Source organism: Neospora caninum, chromosome X (assembly GCF_000208865.1).
Source record: "Neospora caninum Liverpool complete genome, chromosome X".
Classification (NCBI taxonomy): domain Eukaryota; phylum Apicomplexa; class Conoidasida; order Eucoccidiorida; family Sarcocystidae; genus Neospora; species Neospora caninum.
Genome location: NC_018396.1, coordinates 2,711,266 through 2,735,393, shown reverse-complemented (window position 1 = coordinate 2,735,393; position 24,128 = coordinate 2,711,266). Strand labels below are relative to the sequence as shown.

The 24,128-nt window shown below is 51.3% G+C and overlaps 5 protein-coding genes across 5 annotated transcripts; 2 read left to right on the top strand and 3 right to left on the bottom strand.

Moving 5' to 3' along the window:
• NCLIV_048060 (uncharacterized protein) lies at positions 1-1,350 on the bottom strand (the record flags this gene model as incomplete). Its single annotated transcript, XM_003884357.1, has 1 exon — positions 1-1,350. The coding sequence occupies one exon, from the start codon at positions 1,348-1,350 to the stop codon at positions 1-3; it is 1,350 nt and encodes a 449-aa protein (XP_003884406.1).
• A 2,787-nt stretch (positions 1,351-4,137) lies between these two features.
• NCLIV_048050 (conserved hypothetical protein) lies at positions 4,138-6,504 on the bottom strand (the record flags this gene model as incomplete). Its single annotated transcript, XM_003884356.1, has 5 exons — positions 4,138-4,293; positions 4,587-4,760; positions 5,035-5,358; positions 5,817-5,903; positions 6,271-6,504. The coding sequence occupies 5 exons, from the start codon at positions 6,502-6,504 to the stop codon at positions 4,138-4,140; spliced, it is 975 nt and encodes a 324-aa protein (XP_003884405.1).
• Positions 6,505-11,608: 5,104 nt separating this feature from the next.
• Positions 11,609-13,087, top strand: NCLIV_048040 (conserved hypothetical protein; the record flags this gene model as incomplete). The annotated part of the gene is made up of 1 exon (XM_003884355.1): positions 11,609-13,087. One exon carries the CDS (start codon positions 11,609-11,611, stop codon positions 13,085-13,087), a length of 1,479 nt encoding a protein of 492 aa, XP_003884404.1.
• Positions 13,088-15,619: 2,532 nt separating this feature from the next.
• Positions 15,620-16,903, top strand: NCLIV_048030 (hypothetical protein; the record flags this gene model as incomplete). Its single annotated transcript, XM_003884354.1, has 3 exons — positions 15,620-15,626; positions 16,201-16,358; positions 16,706-16,903. The coding sequence occupies 3 exons, from the start codon at positions 15,620-15,622 to the stop codon at positions 16,901-16,903; spliced, it is 363 nt and encodes a 120-aa protein (XP_003884403.1).
• A 4,236-nt stretch (positions 16,904-21,139) lies between these two features.
• On the bottom strand, positions 21,140-23,838 carry NCLIV_048020 (hypothetical protein; the record flags this gene model as incomplete). Its single annotated transcript, XM_003884353.1, has 5 exons — positions 21,140-21,266; positions 21,516-21,685; positions 22,114-22,302; positions 22,496-22,927; positions 23,770-23,838. The coding sequence occupies 5 exons, from the start codon at positions 23,836-23,838 to the stop codon at positions 21,140-21,142; spliced, it is 987 nt and encodes a 328-aa protein (XP_003884402.1).
• Between the last annotated feature and the right edge of the window lie 290 nt (positions 23,839-24,128).

Below are 24,128 nucleotides of genomic sequence, written 5' to 3'. Positions count from 1 at the left end.
TCAAGAAAGCAACGGCGAGGACTGTACAATCTCGCTTAAACGCAGTCTTTTGGATTTGTCGAAACAAAGGAGACCCTTGATGATCCTCTGAACTTCGGGGTCCACCGGCTGGCCACCCACCTCTCGGCGCCGGCGAAAGAGACCAGACCATGATGATTTGTTCTCGCTCAACTGTTGAATGTACATTGCGACATCCTTTGTCCTACGAAAGTGCTTCGAGGAAAGACCGAAAGGGTAGACGCCGGTCCATAGCTTGTACAGTGTCATACCTAAAGCCCATAAGTCAGCCTCCTCCGTGACTTGAGCCAAAACGGTTCGCCTTCTGTCCCAGCCTTCCAGTATGATTCCGACGTCTGAAGGATCAGTCAGCTTGGGCGTGTAAACAAGGGCTTCTGTGCTCCCGTTAGGAACAGTAAGGCCGAAATCTCCGAGGTAAATGGTACCCCGGTCATCGAGAAAAAAGTTCGAGTCTTTAATATCTCGGTGCACGAGGCCCTTGCAGTGCAAGTTGTGCACAACCGCAATCATCTGCTTAGTCAGAAACAACCTTGCTTGGTGAGATAGGCTAGAGCACGTCGATATGACGTCAGCCAGGCTACAGCATAGCTTCTTATAAAGAATCACAATGCCGCAGCCAGCGCCCCTGCTGCCAACATCGAAGAGATCAGGAAGTCCTCGTATTCGTCCGCAATAAAGAGGTACGGCAAACCTGTCGCGGACGTACAGTTCAGCCGACGTATACGATCGAAGGAGCAAACGAATCCGCATTTCCATGTGCTTGCTGACCGCGAGGGCTTTCGAAATGTCCGAATGCGAGCCTTCCAGGAAGTTGCGGTCGAGGAACAACAATTTGAGGGCCAACGGATCCAACTCTCCAGGTTGCGCAATCGAAGCCTCGAAAACAATGCCGTTCCCCCCTATTCCCAAGTACCGCCCCCGGACCATCCGCAACGGCTGGCATTCTTTGTCAAGAACATCTAACGTAAAGAGCCGACCCTCGCTGACGAGACTGTCAACTACAGCGGCAGCAGCAACCGCACCGTGATCTTGTTTATGTATACACGCGTCTAAGTCAACCCAGCGAAGTGCTGTCACGATGTCACAGCGAGCCCGTTGTTCGTCAAGTCGAGCATACGGAAAACCTTTTCCTCGTATAACATACTTATCCCTTGAACAAAAAGGTATACACCGTAGATAGTCGTATAGAGTCGAGAAAACCCGGGTCTTCACACAGCGAACCTTCGAGCGAAGCGCATGTATTCGTGAAGTGTTGGACGCAGGTCCAGTTGGCTTCGTCGCAGGATCATTCTGTGTTTGAAATAAGTTCGACGAAGACTCTTGGCTGTCCATAGGTGTTCTTTACCCATTGAGTGCGTCCGTTCCTCCCCGTCTATGGGTCCCTTCTGCAACGCGTCCGAAAATGTGCAGATTCTCAGTCTACATGCTCAGCCCAGAGCCGGACAGGTGGCACACTTCTGGTGAACAAACATGAAACTGCATAAGAAAACTACACAGATGTGCAAAGCCTTTCACCCACTCACAGGACTGCGGGGGCCGCCAGCCCGTCATCAAACTCCAGCTAGCTGGAAGCAACCACGACATCATATCTTGACAGGAAATCAATGGCATTAACCGGTAAGTTCTGTATCTACGGTGGATCCACCTAAATCGTTATTTCTGGTTCACTGACAGAAATAACTGGCGCTGACTCCTCTCTGTGGCATGGCTGGGATTCGCAACTCAGCAGGAAACAACAGGCTGACACGTCACTCGCAGCAGCAGGAACACAACAAAGCCCTGGTACCGACGAACTATCCGGAAACCGGATCATATTCTACTGGCGAAATTAATGTGAAACAGAATTTGCTATTTTAGAGTTGCTGTGTCGTGCTTATGCGACGCCGCATGGGTCTCAGTCCGGCGAACCTCTCGCATCATTGGGCATGATAGGCATACTTCCAATCGCCAGTACTCATCGTCATTCGTCGTAAGGTAACATCCGACAGCGTTTGGCATTCTAATCGAATGGGGCTTTTATACAAAGTAGATGAATGTGCAAGGCTTCTGTGTGTGGGTCCATAAAACCTACGCCTCACACGGGCGGGGACCCGTCGCCACAACATTTCTCAGTTAATGTCCAAACTGTTCAGCTATATTATTCCGACTTCAGACGGTTGAATGTCTATCATAAGCTTGAGCGTGGGACATGATTGCCGCCGATAGGTGCGAGAGAAACTATGAACGCGATGTCGCCCACGAGCTTATCGAACCCCAAGCTATCACCTTGTATTCGCATATCTTTTCTGTGCACCCTGTTTCATGGACGTCCAATACGATGAACGCAATGTGGCTATCCAAGCATGAAACATCCAATTTCAGGCTGCGGCGATCGTGCTGCTCGGTCCACGGACTTGCGGTGTTTTCCGATCAATGCCCAACTCATTCGGCAAGGAAAACCTTGCTGTCCACTTCTGGCACGTGCCGCGTGGTTAGACGTAACGGATGGATGCGTCGAACGATATTGTTAACGCGCATGCCAATGGCGAAACCGTAAACCAATGGTAACATATATAATGCTACGAGTTTCTGTCTTAAAAGGTGATGACAAAGCTAGATCGTGCGCTCGTTCCCCCCTATTCGGATGCAATACATCATCGTCTTCTTCAGGTCACATAGCTGCGCTAGCCGAAAAAGGTATATCAAACTATGGAGGCAACTAGCTCACGATGGCGTGTGCCCCGCGAACACGGGGAAGCCTGAATTTCATTCGTACTCCCCGTTTTACGGGAATACTCTGCATACGAATAAATGCCCCATTTTATTACAACGAGCCTTGAAAGTTAGAAGTCTGGAAAAGGCACATTTTCCTTGGACTTCAGATACCCATGCTAGCAGCCTTGGTCTTCAATCCGTAAGAGTATTCCTCCGCATTTACGGGCCTGTCTCAGCTCTTGGTACCGATAAGAATCCACGGCCCAAACATAGTCGTCGAATGGTGGCTCTTCTATCCTGTCGTATTTGTTCGGTATGTTGGAAATTACCCATCCACGTGGCATCTGCTAGGTAACTTAGGACATCACCTTATGAAATGAAACATGGTCGGCATAGGTACATAACAAAGTAAACGCTGTTGCCTCCCACTGTTACGCAAAAAGGATCACAGAATAGGTACCTTTTCAGAGAAAATGGTATTTTGGTGCGTCAAGACCCAACCAGAGTCAGCCACTCAACATGGCCAGCGATGTGAATGAGAAAAAGAACAGTACGACACCCTAGCAGGCTTGACAAGCACAACAGTGCAGCGTATGCTCTGGCGAGGAGGTTCCAGGCTGAGCCTCAAGATACTTGGCACACAGTGCCACATCAGCTCTGGAAAAACAAATTAATCACTACAAAATATCGTTCGCAACAGAACAATCTACAAGAAGAAACAAATAGCACATATGATCTTTTAACTGTCCTGCATGAATTCATCGGAGGCGCCTGCAACGCCGTCGCTGTCTTCATTCTTCGCGAGCAGGGATCGATCCAAATAGCTCCGAGTCGCCGGTTCATTGGTCCATCTCCCCAAGGCGCTATATAAACTGGAAGACGCACTGGCTTCAGATCGATTACTCTGTCGTCTGTTACTTCCAACTGGACCATTGCAGTTGTTTGAATTCCACATCCTGAAACGCATACAGGTCAGACAGGAAAACACTGTGGCTGATTAGCATCAGGAAGATGACCCCGCTACAACAGTGATAGCGGGCGCGGTTGGCAAAAAAGGGCGGCAGCCCCTCTGGTCACTGCTATCCTGCTGCAATCTCAAACCTGTTTATTGACTGGTATATGCATTAAAGCTATTCCTGCGTGGTAAGCATCTTTGATACCAAATACGCTAATGATCACAAAAGTGGCGTTTTCCATGTACATGCTCAACGTTTGTAGCATCCCCAGTTGCCCTATGCCTGCCTTTAGAAATGAAGAACCCGATGTGCTACCACGACTTCTCCCCTCTCTCTCCTTTGAGCATTGAGTACCAATTATTATCTGCATTTTTGATAGCCACTTCGGATATGCGCCTCGTTACTGCGCCACGTGTAGCTAGACGACCCGGATCGTGTACTGAAGGCGGGAAAGAAGCAGCCGTGGAGCTTACCATGCCAAAACTGCAAGGACGATCGCAACGCTGGACACGACCCAGAGAGACGTTGCTACGATGATATCGAACTTCCACCAGACCATGCCCGCGAGCCCAGCTGTAATGCTTAGAGAGGAGAGGCCGCAGTTCACGAAAACTACACAGCATGTCTGTAGACAAAGAACACAGTATTTCGATTTCAGGTTCCAGTGCACGTGGTTCGTGGTAACAAGACTCTCCTGTCGAGCCAAGCCAGAATAACGCTGAACATCCACAGAGGACATATTGCTGCGTCCGTCACGTTGTGATTTCCCAACCGCGATGAAAAAAAATTTCTGCAAGTCTCACGGCTCAATGAATTATTAGTCCTCTGTCGCTCACTTGTGTTGAATACCCCCGAAAACAAAGTCACTGCCTAGCTTGTGCAAGGGATACGGTAGCATACCACCTGAGCAACGCTCACCTTGGGCGTAGTGCACGTGACCACAGTGAGGAACAGAACGAACCAGACGAGGAGAACGCTGACGCCTCGGAGAAACCATGTCTGTGAGTTGGACGCGTGGGTCTCAGATACGTGCTCCGCCACAAGCGATGCTGGGTTATAGTCTCCTTCGGCGAAGATGGTAAGCGTGCGATTCTGTTTCCACGCAGTTTTCATACACAAGAAAGCATATCGCAGGTTATGCTCGGCAATGCGGCACAGAAGCTACCGTAGGAATGTGAGTTCTGCTGGTGCGGCAATCTTCAAATTAAACAGTGTCTAGGTAACCGCGTTTTGCCGGTGTCAGTACTCTGAACTTGCCAGCCCCTCGCCACCGTATGTGCTATCCAGCTTTCCCACGGAAGAAAAAAACTACACATTCAGTCCCCGCCTCGCCACCGCGGGAACAATATGAATCAGCTCCGCTTACTTGAAGAGCGGGAGAAGGGATACCCTGAATGTGGCGATCGGAGCCGAGGAAGCCTGTCGTCTGGAGCCCGATTAGACTGACGTGTGTCGCCGTGCTGCCCCAGAAAGTGATACGAACATCTCCAATTTGAGGATGATCCGGGTCTCCACTATACAGGGCATTGTTCTTCACCTGTGTGTTCTTGTAGTCGAGGTGTGTAGGAGGGCGAGACGCAGACGGTTGATAGTAGCCATCATCTACAAGCGGAAGAAGTTGTTTTTTCTTGAACTTAGTGAGCAGGTGTGCAGGAAGTGCAAAGCCACCGGCTTTCAAAGCAGAGGTGAACTGTCAACACAAAACATGGGATACGCAGCGAGCTGTGAATGCCATGGTCTGACAATCCTTTTGTGTCTCAGGATGACGATCTTCCAGTTATGCAGTGCCACCCCTCTGAGTAAGACCGGATACTGCCTAGACATAATTCCGTCTCGTGAGAGCTTCTGAGTGGAACGGACGATTCCTGGCACAGCTAAAGCCTTCCCCTTTGGTTTCCGGTGCGGTTCCGAAGTCTCGTCGTTCAAACATTATTCTACCAGAGCTGTGCAGACGATTAAGGCCTATTCCGGAACCGTACAAGAAACGGGCCCCTGCTGTGTCCCTAGAAAAAGGACCTTCTACTTGTTCCTGATGGTAATCCAACGCGTGGTGCACCATCTCGAGCATGAACCCCAAAATATATATTTATTCGTGCGGCCAATTATTCGCTGTCTCTGTTACTGATTTCCACAGTGCAGTCTACTTACCACGCGGCCCCTCCCAGGCACAACGGGGAAAAAATCGGGGTTCGAGTCACCAAGCATTACCATGCTCGGGAGTTGAGAGAGGTCAACCTGAATGGAGCACGCAGGCGAAACTTCTGCACTCGTTAGCTGCTTGATGTCCGCTCGCCTTATGTGAAGCGCACACGCTCAGTACAAGTGGGGCTCAATCTACACCCACCCAAATCGGTGCGTCAACTGTCTGGAAGATGAAACCGCAGTAGGAAATGTGTCAACCAGTGAATGCTAGCGAGTAACCCTGCGTTTTTGGACACGTCAACGTTCCCGGACTGCCGGTAACCATACGCCCTCGCCGAGTCGTTCCGTCACTGTGTGAAGAGTCGCGGCCCGTTCTGGGGGAAAAGCAAACAAGCAAAGACGACAGATATATGTAGGGACTCCTCTGCAGACGGCATATCGATGAAACAGCTGTTCTTACCTGGTGATCCACCCAGTCACCCTCTATGAAAGGGCCCAAGGTGCCACCTTTCTGGACGTGTTGAAAAATTTCTGCCTTTGTCTCAAAAAACACTCCAGTGAACTTGGCAATGTTTGGTGAAAAGGCAGATGGTGGAAAGAAAGTGTCCAGCTCAGCCAACGGGCAATCAATATGGACGAGTTTCCGGTCGTTCACGGGGAGAGGCGAGCAGGGTGACGGCACATATCCGCGCATTAGTGGCGTAAGCGCGTGCACTTCCTCTGCATAGTGATGTTCCCCATAGAGCATCAGAGCTAGTGTCCCCGCAGTGACTACGAACGAGCACCACCAGAAAAAGGTGCACATACGTGACCATCGGGTCCCGCAGTCTTCGCGGTCCGACTCGCAACAGAGAACGGGCATTTTGCGAGGTGTGGAAGAAGATGCTGAGGAAAGGGGCCAGGTTGGATAGGCGCGTGACCTCAGAAAATGGCGGTGACCAGATGGCGCCTTACATGAACGGAGACAACAACGTCGTGCAGCCCATGCACTTCGCCGTTCCAGAAAACACAAAAGCTGGGGTGCTGAACTTTGCTCTCTAGAGCTCGGGTGGTGTTCTGACGAGACACAATCACGTAAACCTATCTGCAAAGTCACAGCGTCGTGCCACCTTTCTCAGATGATGAAGTGACGTGCGTTTGCCGGCTGCAACGCTTTGAAAGGTGCCGAAAGAGGATGCCCCGCGCCGCCTATCACGAGGCATACATTCTGAAGATTCACTCCAACTTGAACGCTAACGAAAAAGGACGTTTCGGGAAAAGAGAAGTTGAGCAGGCCGAGGTCCAAGGCATGTGCTTGATAGTTGCTGTGTAAGCTCTGCACGACGGTGGAGTGGACCACTTCCAAAGTAACAGAATCTGTAAAACGTCGAAGCGAGTACCGGAAAGTGCCCTTCAAAAGTGAGGGAGTCTGGCTGTAACTCAATTCTGGGAGAAAAAATGAAGCTCAGACGCCCACACGAGATCACAGAAATGTCAATGAGCTCCCAATCGCAATTGAGTTTCCAGAGGAGGCTTGTGTCTTGAAGCAGCAGCGAACTGAAAAAAGTTGAGCCCCGTGCCACACCCGGCAGTTAGACTCTTCGTCGAGACACAGGGGCTCCCTCAATTGCTGTCCACGAGAGGCACCAGAAAACTCGTTTCTTGCATCTGGGTTCGAGAGCTTGTCGGACGGGTAACACGGAGTGCTCCGGGCGTGCAGTCGCACCGTGAGGTCGCCTGCAACCCCGAAACAATGAGCTGCCGTGGCGTATTCGTCAGTCAGCGCAAGTTCCTCAGCGTTAACTGCTTGTTAAAGGCGCCAACAAAACGGAAACAAAAGCGAGTTATCGGCACTGGAGTTCCCTCACTTGCGGCGAAGCAACAGGATTTATGGCGCACAGAAAAATCCGCGAAAACACGCACGCGTAACGCGCAGGCAACCGTGGCTGCCTGCCACAGGCCACAGCACCCAAATATATGGAGGCGAATCTTGTCAATCCTGCGGCTACCTTTAGAAAAGTCGCCGCAACAGAAGAAAGATAGAGACAAAACCAGTATCGTGCTTCCCGGCAGACAGCACTAGTCAGCGGCAGAATTCACGGAACCTTGACGACGAGCAGTCACTCCTGCAGTCCGTTGACTCTTCGTCCCGTGCAGCCGTCGCACGGCTAGCGATGCTCCTTCAGTCTCCCGATGCTAACCCATCTGGTCTGCGACAGCGAGCTCAAAACTGCAAACTCGCTTTCAGCATGCCGGAAGTTACCCAGAGTGTTGTATTGCTATTCAAATTACGATTTGTTGTGTCTTCGCTCTTTTGGTTGGACACAAAGTCTTTGTTCTGTGCTGTGAACTGTCTGGGAGCGCCACAGTCAAGGGTGCATTTCACGTAGGGCGGGACGGGGTTGCCCCGGCGACGCACACTGGAAGTCCCAGGGAAGTGCTGTTTCCTGCATTCGGCAACTGTGTCAGCGGCGTTCCTTTCGAAGCAGACGTTTACGGCGCCACCAGAAAAATTGCATGCTTCACCAAAGGGGTCCCTTGGTCTGTTTCTGATTGCCCGTTACGTCGCAACAGTCCAGGCGCTCCCGTCAAAGGCTGTATAGGGCACGGATGCCAAACCCCATTGGCGCGTTGTACAGCAAGCATGTTTCAGCAGAGGTTAACCTCAACCGCACGGGGTGTGAAAAAACGACTAGCGACAAGGAGCCGACGCATGTACACATTCACGAGCTGTTAACCAAGCGTTACAGGCACCGACGAGTGCAGTAGGAGCACTACGAAGCATGGCCTATTCCTTTTCCATAGTAACGCCGGCGTACGTGTGCATTAGTTGCCCAGTCCTACACACAGAACGCAGACAACCACTGTAGATGAACTGGTATTCGACGGCTGGTGTAACAACGTTGCCTCTCTAATTGCCGGTTTTACTTGAATATGAATCGTGCTTCTGGAGATTTAGTGTAGTGAATGCCGTGTGTGTCACACGGTTCACAGGCAGGAGTCCTGCTGCTGTTCGTCCGTCGCACGGACCAACAGATGGTGGCGAACAGTTGTGCTACGGATGTCTACTGCTTGCCTCGATTCCAGCGTGGCCGCTTGCTGACCACGTAGAAAACGACGACGCTGGACGCAACTATACTTCATGCGCTTAATAAGATGGTCATGGAAACCACAATAGAATTTGAATTCGGTAAATGCCGCATCCTCGATGAAAGAGAAGTCAGAGAAACAAGAAGCTACCTTGTCTCTGATACCCTTCTGAGGTGATAAAATCGTAACTTAAGTTCGCCGCCATTGTCTCCTCGTGTTGTGTGGGTCTCCTCTGTGTATCTTGCGCACAGTAGTATCTGCACTTTGCAGTTTCTACGTCCTATCAACCACAGACTGGTGTTCTATTGCTATTCCCTCACACTTCATCGCAAATCCCGTTCTACTGCTTATGGTGTTCGACATTACTCTGGAGCCCCTATTGTGGCGTGTGCGCAAAAATGGATCACCACAGAGGGGATAAGCTCAGTGGGAGACAATCGGCACGAACTCGAGAACCAACACTAGTGAAGCAACCACTCTTTAACACTTGATAAGCCTGCCGAAGGATCCGACAGTTCCCCCGTGTCATTGCGAAGACCCGCTTTAGTGTAGCTAAGTAGTCACGTGGCCTAACCTCAGCTGCAAATAGTCCACAGCGTCTTCGTTAGACAGCGTCGAAAACCCGCCGGCCCGACCCTGTGGAGCCTCTGCTACCGTGAGGGCGTCGGAAGCAAGGGGCGAAGTTGTGAAAGATTCCAAGATGGTTTCCACGGCTGATGAAGCCGGCATGCTGTGTGGAGTGAAAATGAGTAGTGAGTGCGAAACGCTGAATGGTCCGGCAAATGAGGCGCCTCAGGTGGTTTCTAGATGCTCGGTAGAACGCACGAGAGACCGACAGTCACTTCATAAATTTTTTAGTACTCTTCTTCTCAAGCTTCAGGAAAAACTTTGGGTTTTAGCAGTCACCAATGCGGGCACTTTGCGACGCCCCCTCACTTTCGGTATTCTAGCAGCCCACGCAGCTATCATCGTACAATTCTATTCTTCGCGAACGCGTGGATGTTGCTCCACTGGTAGACAGCAGTGCCGCCTTCAAGAAATTCCATGGATCAGCTTTTCCATTGTATTCGAAGGAGACATTTGGATGCGGGGGCTGATCACGAGATAAAATCCAGTCCGCAATCCTAGCAAGCCATCCGAACGTCGAGGAAACCCTACAGCAAGCTACGTGGCGTGACCTGGACCAGAGTCAAGTGCGGTTCAGGCACTTTGCCATTCTCGAACGAAGCAAGTTCTTCCCCTCACACGGTGAAATCGATGAAGTATTCTCCCATGCAATCTGGCTCCCTCGCTGGCTGGATGACTGAGTTGCCTCTGCTGTCCGTGGAACTTTTGGGTGGTAGTGTGAAGCTTGTTGCCAGCCGGGGTGTTGAGACGTGACCCACAGAGCTGTTGTCCCCGCTTCCCTCTCTCCTGACGGCGGCAGCCGTCCTCATCTCGTCTCATATGAACTCGCAGCAGCCTTTTGTTGTTCTTTCACTTGTACTGTCGCTCTGAGTTGCTCGAAACACTCCTTCCCTTTTCAGTCTTGTCCCCTCTGTCGAATGTATTGATTTATCCATTGGGAAGGCTCCTTTTGCGGGTCATGAGCTGGTACCAGCAATTTTGACGGCTCATTGTGCTCAGTTCCGGGTGTTCAAAGCGGTCACTGTTCGCAGTACAAGCTGTCCACCCGCTCTCGGTGTTCCTCCATGTTTGCTTCGGCCTTCTTCGTCTTATGCAACCGTACTCGGGTCCCCATGGGATAGCGGGTCAGCTCCAAAGCGTGCGTCACATGCAGGTAAGGGTTTTTCTAGTCAGCTGCCGCGCCTGGATCTGCAACATTGGAATTTCGTGCCAAATTAGCGAGTTTCGTTGAATCGGTCTTAGGCACTTCACCGACTCAGCCACCTGCACGGCGTGTGGATCATGTGGAGCAGGGGCTGACGAAAGATCGTCACTCTGTTTCAAAATCGCTCTCGTTCGGTCACCACGTTTTTGAGGCTGCCGTCCCTCAGCTGGGCAAGGAGTCTTCGTTGCGAATACAGCCACCGAGTATTAGTAAGCAATGCAGTATTCCAAACAAGTAGACCCTGACTAGGCTCGAGCCAGCAATACTGTAGTGCCCCAAATGGATGGAAGGGGGGAAAACAACAGAGCTGTGTTGTCGGTGCAGCGGCCACTGGTGGAATCCTATTGTGGAAAGGAGACCTATGAAGATTCCTTGTTGAGTACTACGCTAGAAAGCCAACTGCCACTGCCTCCGCTTCACTGTTTTTTGTCTCTTAGGACACTGGTGGTGGTCTTCTTCCGACGCAACTGACAAGACATTCTTCCACGGCAAGGTGCCAACGCTCTGATCACCCGCTACTTTCTCGTGCTCAGGCTGACCTCTTTGCTTCATCAGCGGTTTAATATTCGTGCCTGCTGGATTTGCAACGGGCAACTCCTCAGCTAGTGAGCGGGACAGGTGGTGTCATCCTCATAACTGCCTTTGTATTCTGCCCTTCCAGCGCTCTCTCAGAACCAATTATTCCCTATAGGACATTTCACAAGACCGCATCAGTAGTCGTATGCCTATCTACATCCAATGCATATGCATGTCCTCGAGGGGTCTCTCCGCTCGACAGTTGTTTCTCTCATAGTTCGTATCTGCGGGACGAACATTCGTTAAAATTCGTAAAGAAAAAACACTAGGAAGGATAGCTCAAGGAAGCGATGATTCATCAGGACCGACCTTGGATACCGAGATGAACTGGCCGAGTATGGAAGAGCAAGCTGGCAAGAAAGAAGAGCAGCTGACGGAAAGTCAAACGCCTTCTTCTTGGTCACCTGCCATGTCTCCGCGTTCTTCGAGTAGAGCGTCTTCCCCTCCCAGCTCCCAGAAATTATTTGTTTGTTCGGAGGTTTTTGGAGGGACAACACCTACTTGTCTAACTGCAGCTAGCCGCAGTCATATCCCCATCCAGGAAAGGTGCGCAGGTAACCGGCATGACTCACCGGGGACTGGAACAGCACTACCACCCAGAGACGCAGCAAGAACTGAATCTGGTCCAGAAAGCGAAGATTGTGTTAGAAGATCTGTTCGCAAAGACAATTTGCCTCGTACGGGGTTGTTTGCGGTGGCGGGGGTCCATGCTGCAGAACTTACACATCTGAGAAGGCTCCCCAATGGCCACTACCGGCGTGTGGGCAGACCGAGGTACAGGTCAGGGGACGAGGGGCTTTTCGAGGATCCACTTTCACGAAGCTTTCACAGACTGAAAAACTGTACTTGTTGCGTGGCAGAGGATGCGTCTCACATGCTCATTTCTCCGAAGTTGTCAGCATCCGTCCGGGGAAATGGAAATCATGGAGAGAAGAAGTGTCGGAACTGTCATATTTTAGAAGGAAAGCTCAAAGATATACTAGACGGGGAAAGGGAGGTGCCAAGCAGGAAACAATCAGAAAAAGAAACCAATTCGGTCAACCGTCTGAAAGAAAAGGTTGAACAGTTGAAAGAGGCACTTCGGGTAGCGGACCAGCGAATTGCCGCACAGAAACAGGTTGAGCGGAAGTCTATGGAAAACATCGATGCTTTGAGGAAAATATTGCATACACTCGAGGAAACTCAAACCACGGGTGGAGGTCTGGACACTGACATAAAGCAGATGAATAATCAACTAAACGATCAAGAGAAAGCTCTTCGGGAGGAGGGGTTTGCCACGAACGTCGCCACGGAAGACATCGGAGTTCAGACTAAGACCGTCGGAGTCGTTTTTTTCAGCGATCCTAAGCTCAAAGGCGGCATGTTCGTTCAGATGTTGCAGGGGTCAGAGCGCAGAACCATGGCTTTGAGGGTTGACTATGCACTCCGTCTTCTTGTGCTAACTAGACGGGATACCATAAAGTTCATTCCTGTTTTAGACGTTGTTCGCATAGTAACAACGTCTGAAAAACTACGCCGATTGCTGGAGAAAGAGGGTAATTATAGGCAAGATGTACGAGACGAAGAACTCAACCGCATCGTGGCTTTCTTCGTGGAAGCAGGGAAATCTTCGTTACCGCTCTTTATTGTGTTACCTTCGGAGCACCTTCGGAACACCCTTGTTGCGCATGTAACTCAGCTCCGGTTCTCGGCGGAGGTGGAGAGGGGCCATTTAACTGACAAGGGTTTCCATGGCGAACATCTCACGGACGGCTGGCTCGACGATGAGAGAGGAAAGAAATATGGAGAGAGCCCGCCATAAGGCTGAACCGGATAAGGTGAACTCGAATGAGTCAATAAGCGAGACCGAAGGTGTTCGGGAGGGGCTGTATGATCTCTCACGTGGATGTGAGCAAACCCCTCTGCCCGTGTGTCTTCGATCATTGTGAGGGGGTCACCACAGGTGAACCTTGGGGTGACTGTGCATCCACGATACTTTTCGCGAGACGGCATCGAAGTATACGAGGATCGCAGCCGTTTGGCAACCTGCGACACCTGCTGCGCCCTCGTTGCTCGATCGCACGGGAATATCAAACAACACTTCTCAATGTGGCATCTCTGTACCATCTTTTGTTCGTGATCTGCAAGGGAACGCGTGAACGCTGTCGCGTGATTAGTCGTTGATATTCAGCGGCGGGTAGTTCTTGGGTTTATGCTAAAGGCTGCAGGGAAAGCTAAACGCGCAAGCGAGTTCTACCGTGAGAACTGAATGTAGCGAGAAGGAATGTACTATGAGGGTGTTCGGCGATACAAGTTAGAGGGTCTGGTGTTCCTGGATCCTGTCAGGTTGCACATCAGTAACCAATTGTCTCTGAGTGTAAGGGGTATGCATTGCCCAGCGGCGTTTTTTGTTTCCGTGACAGGTAGTGAATCACTAGCACAATCTGGACTCCGGGAATCGGGGGGTGATTTGCACAGCATCCCTCAAGTGATGGTATATGCAAATTGAGCTTATCCTGAATTTCTTCCTCCGGTGGAAACGCTCGCGTAATGCGCTTGCGATCGAGTTTCGTGGGTTGTCATTCAGATATGTAAGGGAATACATCATGATCCACAGTGTGATTCAGTTCCTGCGGAGCCAGTTGTCGCGGCACTGTTACAGTCTGTTAATTTTGCGGCTTTATTTCGACAGCCTCCGGGTGTCTTCAATCACGTGTTTCATTAGTGGTCATCCGAATTGTCACTCGAGGACAAAGGTGGAGCTCGTGTGCTGCGGCCATAGAATGTAAACCAAAAAAAGCTATACACAGACTGTAAAGTTCCATCCTTCGATAGTCAGGGCTAGCGATGGCATCCATGTTTTGCTTGAAGGGTGTGCACTGATGCAGGTCTGCAGGTTCTCGTAATGACACGCGTAAGCCTTATCTAAGGAGGAACTTCTAATGTGAGAAGACGGTCTCCAACCAATTCCTTATCGGAATTAGTGATGGACCTGATGCAGGCAGCATACCGCTTCTTTGCCTTCGTTAAGTTGGTGACGGTCCGCTGGTCGCTAGTGCTGGATTTTCAATACAGTCGAGGTGTCTCGCACCATTTTCGAGGATCTTCCTGTACCTTGACCACTTTTTTGTCCAGAGCTCTATAAGTCTTACACCGCACTCACTTTAGCGTTTTCCAACCGCTTATTAATATCTATCTTGCAGGGTGGCGTTCACGTCTCGTTAGGATGTGTGTAGTTTGGGACGTAACGCTGCACGTGCTGGAGTTGTTGGGAGAACAAAGCTCTGTACAAAATGTCTGCGGCACGGGACGATCCGCCGGAGCGCCAGCCTCCCGCGTGAAAACAGGGTTTACCTCGTGCCTGTCAGGAGGCATGGCTTCTTCAAGGGGACTGGCTGTGAGTTCAGTTGGTTCTATTTCCACAATAGTTATCATCTGGGGGCAAGCAGTGACAGGACGGTCGCGTTCCGTTCCACCTACAAGGGGCAGTCACGTTGATTAGTGATGGACACACCATGGATGTTCTAACCGGTTCCACCGTGTGAGGACACTAATACACTAGAAAGGGGGTCAAATGTTCGAAAGTGGGGCACCGGTCCACTATTTTTGTAGAATAAAAAGCGTCCGTAATTCATGTTATCTATTTTGCCTGTAACAACAAAAGGTCTCCTCTCTAGTTGTTCAACCTGTGGTTTACGGGAGCAGGTAGCGTACTCAGTGGATGATGCACGCTGGCACGTGTTATTGCAGATCATACACCAAGTGCTTATTAACCTCCGTGACGGCGGCAATGGCACGGCAAGGTGACAGTCTCGCTCTCAAAGGCAACCAACTTCTTTTGGGCGAGAGAGACGCCACTGTTGTGGGTGGCTGCTGTAACCGTCCCTTTTCGAGGTGGTGGACTCTCTATTCCCTGAGGAAGCTGCCTAGCCATTTTGGTGAAAGGACGCGATAGCTGGCTGGTTCTTTCTGGTCGCACTTGTAGGTTAAGGTTTTCGCGTCTGCATCACAGCAAATTGCTCTGCTGCCAGCAGTCTCCGCAAGCCGATGAAGACACCACTTACCTGCACGCGGTACCCCACAGGTTACATTGCGTCCTCCCGCCTATAAGCCGCTACTCAGTAAAGAACTTTTCCGCAACCGTGGTGGGCATCAGGGCGCTGTGTTTGATCCCATTGACTACTCGCGGGTCGACCTCGCCGGATTCTTGACCCGAGAAAACAGGAACCTCCCGTCCGCTCGATATTGCAAACGGCCGTTTTTCTCAGTGGTGAATTACGGCGCTTTTTTCTTGTTCATAGACCTGGGAACCTCGTTCGGCGAAAGGCCTGGACTATTGTTTTCCCGGGAGACCATGAAGGGTAAGCATCCCGCCCGGGAGTGTTTGGTTGCCGGCTGACAATTTTTTACCCCTCAGCAAGTACAGCGGGAGAAGAGTGTTTTTTCAATTTTTTTCGCCCTTTCCCATTGCAATGGGATTTTCGTTGCTTCCCGTACTCCGGCGTTGCCGTCAATGGCCTGCTGTACCAATCCCGCAACGAGTATGGGGGCAACATGCATGCCAGAGGCCGTGTACGGCGGCGTCGTTTCTGGAATTAAAAACGACGTGGGAATTTGAGAATTATTGACGACATCCTCTCAGTACATCATCAAAAAAGCATCAAAGAGACAGAGAGACAGTACTGTGGTGTACGGGAATCCGAAATGGTGCATGGCGCGGCAAACTGTGGGCCCGTTCGGCTGTGGCGGGTAAACGAATCGGACGCGGACTCAGCGTCGGCACTCTGGGAAACAGGATGTTTACTTTTAACAATTCGGGGAAACTTTTCGATGCGCTCCATCCTGTACCCAGAAAGCTGTAACTGCTCTTGGGGATATGGGTGGTACCTCTATTCCTTATCGCTCACCTGCGTGTGTACTCTCTCATGCGTGTAGGAACTACGCGCAAGGCACAGAACAAGTCCCTGCAGCCTGTCTGCCGGGACTACACCATCCACCTTCACAAGCTGATCCATGGTATCCAGTTTAAGAAGCGTGCACCGAGAGCGCTTCGGGAAATCCGTCGTTTCGCTCAAAAGACAATGCACACCAAGGTGAGTTCTCGTATGAACTCATGCCGGTTGAACATGCAAAACCAGTATAGGGGTATCGTCTGCTGCAACAGTGTTCCAAAGAGATGGGAGCCTAACATCTGAGTCTCGTTTGTGCATCCCACACCTGCGTGGATAGACTTCCACTTCTATTCTGTAGTGGGGAAGAGCATGCGGAGATGCGATATTCAGTGTGGTTCTTGGCGTGTTTTCGTTTTCTTCCGGAAAAACGAGCTGTCGTAGAACGCTGCGGTGGATTTCGGTGGAGATATAGGGAAGATTGAATATATCGCGGAGTGACCCTTCCACAACGCGTGTGGCCGGTTGGTGTGTGCTGTCTGCTTCCCCAGGATGTCCGCATTGACACCAAACTGAACAAGTTCATCTGGTCGGGCGGCATCAGAAATGTGCCTCGTCGTGTGCGCGTGCGCATCGCTCGCCGACGAAACGATGACGAGGACAGCAAGGAGAAATTCTACACTCTCGTCCAACATGTTCCTGTTGCGTCTTTCAACAACCTGAAGACTGAGTATGTGAACGAGGAGTAAGGGTCGTCGCAAGGAAGTGGTCTTTTAAGTCATTGACGTGATAGATCCTCTCTCAAGTTTATTCACTGTGCTGGTAGGATCTGCCCTCTTGTTTCTGTCTTCACCGTGTGGAACTTACACGCTCTCGGAGGTTGCACACGATTAAACATTGTTCGAAGAGGTTTCGAGAAGGCAAAATGCCCAGCGGATACTCCTGATTTCGTAGTACGAGATTGCTTCCAAGACGGTAGACTAGGAGCTAAGACAAACTCTTGGTACGAGGAGCCAGCGAAAATTCCTAGCAGTTATCTCGCGTATAATTGGGGTACTCGTCTTTCGTTCTACGTGTAGAAGTAGATACCTGCTGGAAAACGACCGAAATATCCAGCTCACTAAGGTGCTGTTCAAAGTCGCAATTGAGTTTCACGCACGCTGTTCGTGCCAGAGAACCTCTGAACTAGAGAGGTATTCATCTCTCTATGCTCAAAAAGAAGCTGCCGTCGTGAGCCTGAGGCGAGCTCTGGTCGCAGCGTGACGGGCGACCGCATCTGATTCACGTTTCACGACGACAGGCGACGGGAGGGGCTTGGTTGACGGTGAGCGTCTTCGCCCCCCTCTTGCTAAAAGGGGAACTGGTGTCCACTCCTGTATGCATTACACATACTACAAGTTCTGAGCAGCCGCTTTGCTAGCTGTACATATGGTCGTAAGCAGCGGCAATGCAGAGATTTTGTGCTTGTAACACATGCGGGACATTAGCACTCGACCCTCTATGAACTGAACGATTCTTATGTGACTAGCGAAGGCTTGGGTTCTATTGGATTGTTCCAGTATTTGTAGTTACAAGATTTCGGTGCCTCAACAGTATGTCATACCAGGCCATGATATATCGAGACCTGCGACTACGAAGAATTTCGCTTCATCTTAGGAGGAAACAGTTTGCCTACACTCCCCCTAAAACAATTGGATCCATGGTTTGGATCCTCTTTCTCCCGACGGATGCCACGAAACTTTCTCCGCCAATCGCAAGGGAAATTCCGTTCTCGAAACCGCAGCTGACGGACTAAGTAGAAGACGCCATCCGCAAAAGGGCTAAAGCAGAATAGTGAAGAATGCGTGCCCTCAAGGTTCTACCTCTTGAACGAGGGGCGATTTCGTGTGTGCGACAGCAACCACCCTCCGACTGGATTGATTCGGTTCTTGCAGCTGTCCTAATCTGAACAGCAAGATCTCTCGCCATGTATCCCGGGGGATCTCGGAGGCGTCGTCCATAAACAGTTGAAACAGTTCTTTCCTTCCATTCACAGGTGTCAAAGTCAACTCCGAGACTGCAGCTTGTATTGCGGCGGCTTGATTCCTCTCAGTAAACCTCGAAATATTCGGTGATGCTGAAGCCACCCGTGGGCGTCTTCCTCTGTCGTGCCATACTTTTCTCGCTTCGATTGCAGCCTCCAGTGCGTCCGCGAGGGCGTTGTCGTACGCGTTCAAAAGATCCAAATCCGCAGCGCCTCTTGCTGTCACTGTGCCTGAAGAGGCTTCACTTCCGCTGCGTGTCGAGTTCTGCAGCTGCAAAAAAACAGGTTCTCCTTGCGACACGGTGATACTTTGCAAGAGAAGGGGTCTCGGCACCAAATTAGGTAATGGCTTTTCAGATCGAGACATCGTCCTAGCAGGATTGTCTTGGAACTGATGTCGCCAAACATGAGACGGACGTCTAGACTCGAGGCCGAGTGTTTGGAGTGTACTCTCGAGCAGCCTTGTAGAGGTCGCATCAACTGCGCAACATGCAATCACACTTTCAGAAACTGCATACGACTTTCAAGGAACGTGTATTCCAGTAATCGACCACCGTAGGTGTACAACTTCAATGGAAGACATCAAGGAGACTGGCAAACAGAAAGTACCCCGTCGGGGCATTGCGATTTTGAAACGAGGAATCCGAACGGCACAAACAGCTCCGTGACGCCTTCTCTGTAAGTGAAGAAGCAAAGCCTGCGACGTTCAGTTTATAAAGCTTTCTAAATGTGGGGAACTGTGTCATGTGTCAAACGCACTGTGCACGCAGTCGCCACTAGTCGCGAAACCTGCTTCAGAGTGCTGCCTGTTACTACTTGTGTCTGAAATGATAGCTCGCTTCGCTAAGAAAGAGTTGATGCTTCAGCAGATGGTAAGCTGTGAAAAACGTTTTCGCGCAGAGATATAAACTTCTCACCTTCGCAAAAGCGTCTTGCGAATGCCACCATGACCAGGAGGGTTACCGATGAAGCCGCCTGAGAGAGTTTCATTTCTTGTTCATCTAATTCCAACAGTTGAATATCGAATGCCTCCAGCAGTGTTCTGTGGGGTCAGCGGTGGACGTAGAAGATTTTCTGACCTTGTTTTATTTTCGAACTTGCTTCGAGAATACACACGACACGGTTTTTTTTCTGCAGGGTGCTAAGACAAAACTCAAATGCAGCCAAGAGGAAATCACGAAGCGGGTAGAGGAGATGCGAGAATCGACTCTTTCAGAAGTGTGCAGAAACTGGATACTGCTTAGACGGAAGCTGCAAATGCACAGGGGAGGTCATGTCATAAAGATCGATGATGCCAAAATAAGTCAAAAATTCTGCCTTAATTTTTCGGCAGATAAGACAAACTGTTGGACAGCCCAGAGGTAAATGCGCATTTATGCCGGTAGTGCTGAATATCAATGAATTGTGTACCTAGTGAACATGTGTCACTGTGAACTTGATGGCAACCTGAGTTGTGAAGTCAAAAATAATATTTGTAACTCGATTTTTTGAGCGGAACACCATGTGACGGTTGTTCGTGCAGTTTGCTTTGCCGAGAGCGAGAGAAGACTGTTGTCGTAGAAAAGCAAAAGATATATCGAACTCAAGCCCTTTTTTGGCTCCACATCCAAAAATCTCTGGTGGCGTCCGAGACAACGCTGCTCATTTACTTGGTGTCAGGGCTTTATCACCTGAGAAGCCGGACTGGTTCAGCTTCTTGGCGGGGGGGGGGGGGGGGGCGACTGGTCGATTAGAGCGTCTTGGTTTTCCGCAAGTGCATCAACTTCGAAGGAAACCAACGCATCTTCAATGACGCGCCCTCTTTCCACGTCAGGAGAGGTGTGATGGTTCACTTGTATTCGGTGCTTCGCACCATTCTGCAAGCACGGTAGTTTTCATACTAATCGACGTCTCTTTCTTCGCACATACATAGCCCAGTCGCTTAGACTATATAGCTTTCATAGCTGGTGCGTCAACGCAGTCATGACAATATGTCAACTGCCTTCATTTGAGCAGAGTGCACACAGTCTCGGGTACCAGTTCTCATCTCCCGTTTACGTACGGATGCCAGTGTGCACCTACAGGGGAACGACGAGTTTAAAGTGTACACAAAGATGTGGGGGTTCCTCTGGCGAATGCGCCACAGATCGAGCCATCCGCGTGAGATATATATATATATATTCCTTTGCACACTACCGTAGTAGCACAACAGGAAACTTCTGGTATGCAAAAGAAACTTCTGATAGGTAAAGGAAACTTCTGATAAGTCTCACAAGAACAAGATAGAACAACCGGGGTTTCCTACGTTAGCCGACTTCCAGTGGAGCAACACGCGACTTTTTCCAGCCAGCACGCGTCAAGGTTCTCGCTCTACGCTCGCCACAAAAGTTGATGTTGCTTCTTCTTTGTTACAACGGTATTGACACTACAGGCAGGCGCGACGGTACAACCCACACTCCTCTCGAACCGCGTGGCTTACTTATGATACTATTAGATTTACATGTGAATACCGAATTCTGTGATTCTATGTACTCAGGGGATTTGAGGTCAGGACTCCAAAGGGCCTACTTGACAGGGGCCTGCATGGTTCTTACGGTATAGTACTACCGCTCTCATCCACGAAGACCGCCTTTGTGAGTGCCCAACGACCCGCCCAAAGTGGCACTGGAGTGGATATGTCGAGAGCCCGTAGGACTGCGTTCCCATCAGTGTGGTGTATAAGACGCATTTTCCGTCATCGCGGTCTACACGCGGGGGTACGACACACGCGGCAGGGGAGGGAAACTGCCACGATGCGACACAGCTACTTCAATGTGCGATGGGATCGGACTGCAAATCACGGCGTTCCCAACGGGTCGCAGTGCTCTCCGAGTTGTCAAGGCAGAATGAGAGGGTAAGCGGCAGCAGTGGCGCAACGAAGTAACTACTCTCTGTCAAGCTACCGCGCGTATCCACGCAAAACCGCCCCTCTCTTTGGAGTCTGTTAAGAAACGCAACTTGTCCTCGCTTCACACGACCCGAAGGCCACGCGCAGGGCCAGCTGAGGTTCTCCGCGCGACTGGAGTTGCCAGTGGGAAGTCGACAGTTTCTTCCAGGCGAGCCAGCTCGCACTGGACCATGCGACAAGACACCGCCACACCGAACAAACGGTCCGAGCACACGCTTTCGTTCAAGTCCTCCACAAATACTCTCTCCTCTACAACTTCGGGGACGGTCCCGTCAGTGCTCCTCCCACCCCGAGTGCCTGTCACTCCCACCGCCTCTCTTGGGCGCTTCCTTCTTCTCTGGCTTTCCTTTCGTCACATGTGTGTAGAGAACAAAAAGACTTCCCCCCACGCTGCACGGAACGGAGAGTTTACCAAGGCTCGCCAACAGCTACTCCTGGACGGCCGCCGCCCCACTCGCCCTCCGCCGCCACTGCGGACTGATCCCATTCGCCGGCAGCTCCGCCAGCAACCGGGCCTGTCCAGTCCGCACCGGCCTGCTTCCAGTCAGCGGCTGCAGCGTCTGCGCCCCACTGGGTCGCGTCCTGCACATTCACAACGCAGGGGGAAGACGAAAAGGGCGATGGAGCCGACACGTTTGAGGCAGGAGAACCGAGTTAATTTCACTTCTTGCAGAGCTTTTGTCCGCGTATCTCCTAGTGCCATTCATGAACGCGTTTCGACACAGCGCGCACAAGTGCAGTTTGAGGCGACCCTTTTCCCGATGCGCATGTCCACAAAAAACACACCTGAGTACCAGAAAGTTCCCCCACGAGCCTGTCTGTTGACAATCACGAACGTCTCTGCTGCTAGCACAGGACAGGCAAGCTACCAGCACGTGCGCAACGCGGCTCTCCCCCGTAAAAACGACGCGGCTGACAGGAACTCGCGCTGCCTTCGCTAGTGAGTACATCCATGACCGCTTCGAAATCCAGTGCGCGTTCAACGGCCAGCGACGCGAATGCAGACTTACCGCCTGAGCTGTGTGAGGAGCAACTTCCTCGTCCTCCAGTCTCTCCTTGCGCTCGAACTCCTCCGGGTCTCTCCACAGGAACATGTCAACCATGACATCCCACGGCACGCTCCTCGAGGGCAGCTCGCCACGGAGGTAGAGAACTTCCCGAGCGAGAAGCCAGTACATCAGTGCGATGGATTCCTTGCCCTGAAATCAGCGAAAACAGACACACCCTCTTGGTTACGAAGTGTGCGACCTTTCTGTACACGGAAAAAGACAGACGCGCATGCGTGGTATACCACACATACCCCCACGGCAAGTGTATATCCACCTGCATACATGTACACTACACCTCACGTCTGTGGCTTGGGGCTGCGTGACGGTCTGTCGCCCCGCGTACCTTGTTGTTGCACGGAATGCAGATGTCGACGTGCTCCAGAGGCGAATCTGTGTCGCAGAGAGCAATGACGGGGACGTTGGCGTAGGCGCTCTCGCGAACAGCCTGGGCATCTGTGCGGGGATCGGTGACGATGAGCAGTCTGGGCTCCATGAACTTCTGGGTGATTTGGTTGGTCAGCATACCGGGGGTCCAGCGACCCGCAATTGCCTGTGCTCCGACATACTGGGAGAACTTGAGGACAGCGCGGCTTCCGTAGGGTCGAGCACTGATGACAAGAACGTCCGCAGGGTTCTCGATAGCGACAATCACCCGTGCAGCCATGAGGATCTTTTCCCACGTCTTCGCCAGGTTGATCAAGTGGATGCCCTCGCTGGTCGACTTGAAGACATACGGGCGCATCTTGTGCTCCACGTTCTTCGTCCCGATGTGAGCCTGAACGCAAAGTCGGAGAGCAGAACAAAAAGGAGAGGACGCATCACAGGCGGGACCCGTGCGGCTCTCCACGTGCGTGTTAAGTCTCTGAAGAACAGGCGCCCTCCCTCACCACTCTTACGAAGAAAAAAGCAACAAAGTGCACAACCAGATGACGCACACACCACAACCGCCGAGAAGGCACGAGCCCTCCCCACTCCAAGAAAACTTGATCATACAGGAGCGGTCTCGCCTTCTTTTGCGGCCAGTAACGCAGACTCCCACTCCCGCTGCGTGGACATGCTCGAGAAAGAGAGACGTACATGGAACGGACGCCAACGACCGCCCACAAAAATCACTTCACAGTCCCCAGTGCACGCACGTGACGCGCCGCTGCCATCCAGATATGGGTTTATATCGCATGCCACCAAGAAACGTTGGGGTCTCCCCTCCCAAGCGGCACCGCGGAAGGAAGTGGAGGCTCACCATCGCCCAAAGCCCGCGAGAATTATCTGGTACCCCCGCGGAAAGACAAATAACAAACTCGAGGGCAGGTAAGTATCCCAGGAATCCCTGTCCCAGTTTCTCCAGTTTCTGCGCCGCGAAGGTGCGGTGGACCCTCAGCCCCGGAACTAGGAGAACGACGCTACCCCGCAAACAAGGTCAATCTGTAAGCACGCGTCATCGTGTGGACACTGGATGTATGTTTTAAAAATCTGCATTCAAATCTCTGTGGCAACCTGGTCACATTTCCGGAAATTCCAAGCGCTACGCCAGCTGCGGGAAACTGGCGAAAACCCGCATGTGAGGGAAAATTTGTTCTGGATGCAGAAGAGGGGGACTTTCTCCACTTTGAAACTCACCTTGCAGATAAGCATCTTGGCGATGCTATCCTCCTGAAGGGAGAGCTTGGCCTGCTTGTCGGCTGCCATTTTGGAAACTTGGACGCGAAAAGTGAAAGAAAAGGAAAAACGCGTTTGGGGAGGCGCGAAGGAAGGCGTGGGGCGACCAATGGGCGGCAGGACAACACAGGGAACAGACGTTCTAGGGCTCTCGATACACCCTATCCTCCCCACAAAGAAGAAGTGACATACAAGTCAGATTTGCACAGGAAGGAAACCAAGCAGAGAGACCGGCCCTTCGTACAAGTTGTCGCCCAAAAAGGGGGAAACCAGCAGTGACTCTGTCGCGAAGGGATGCCGGATCGGGCCTCCACATGTGT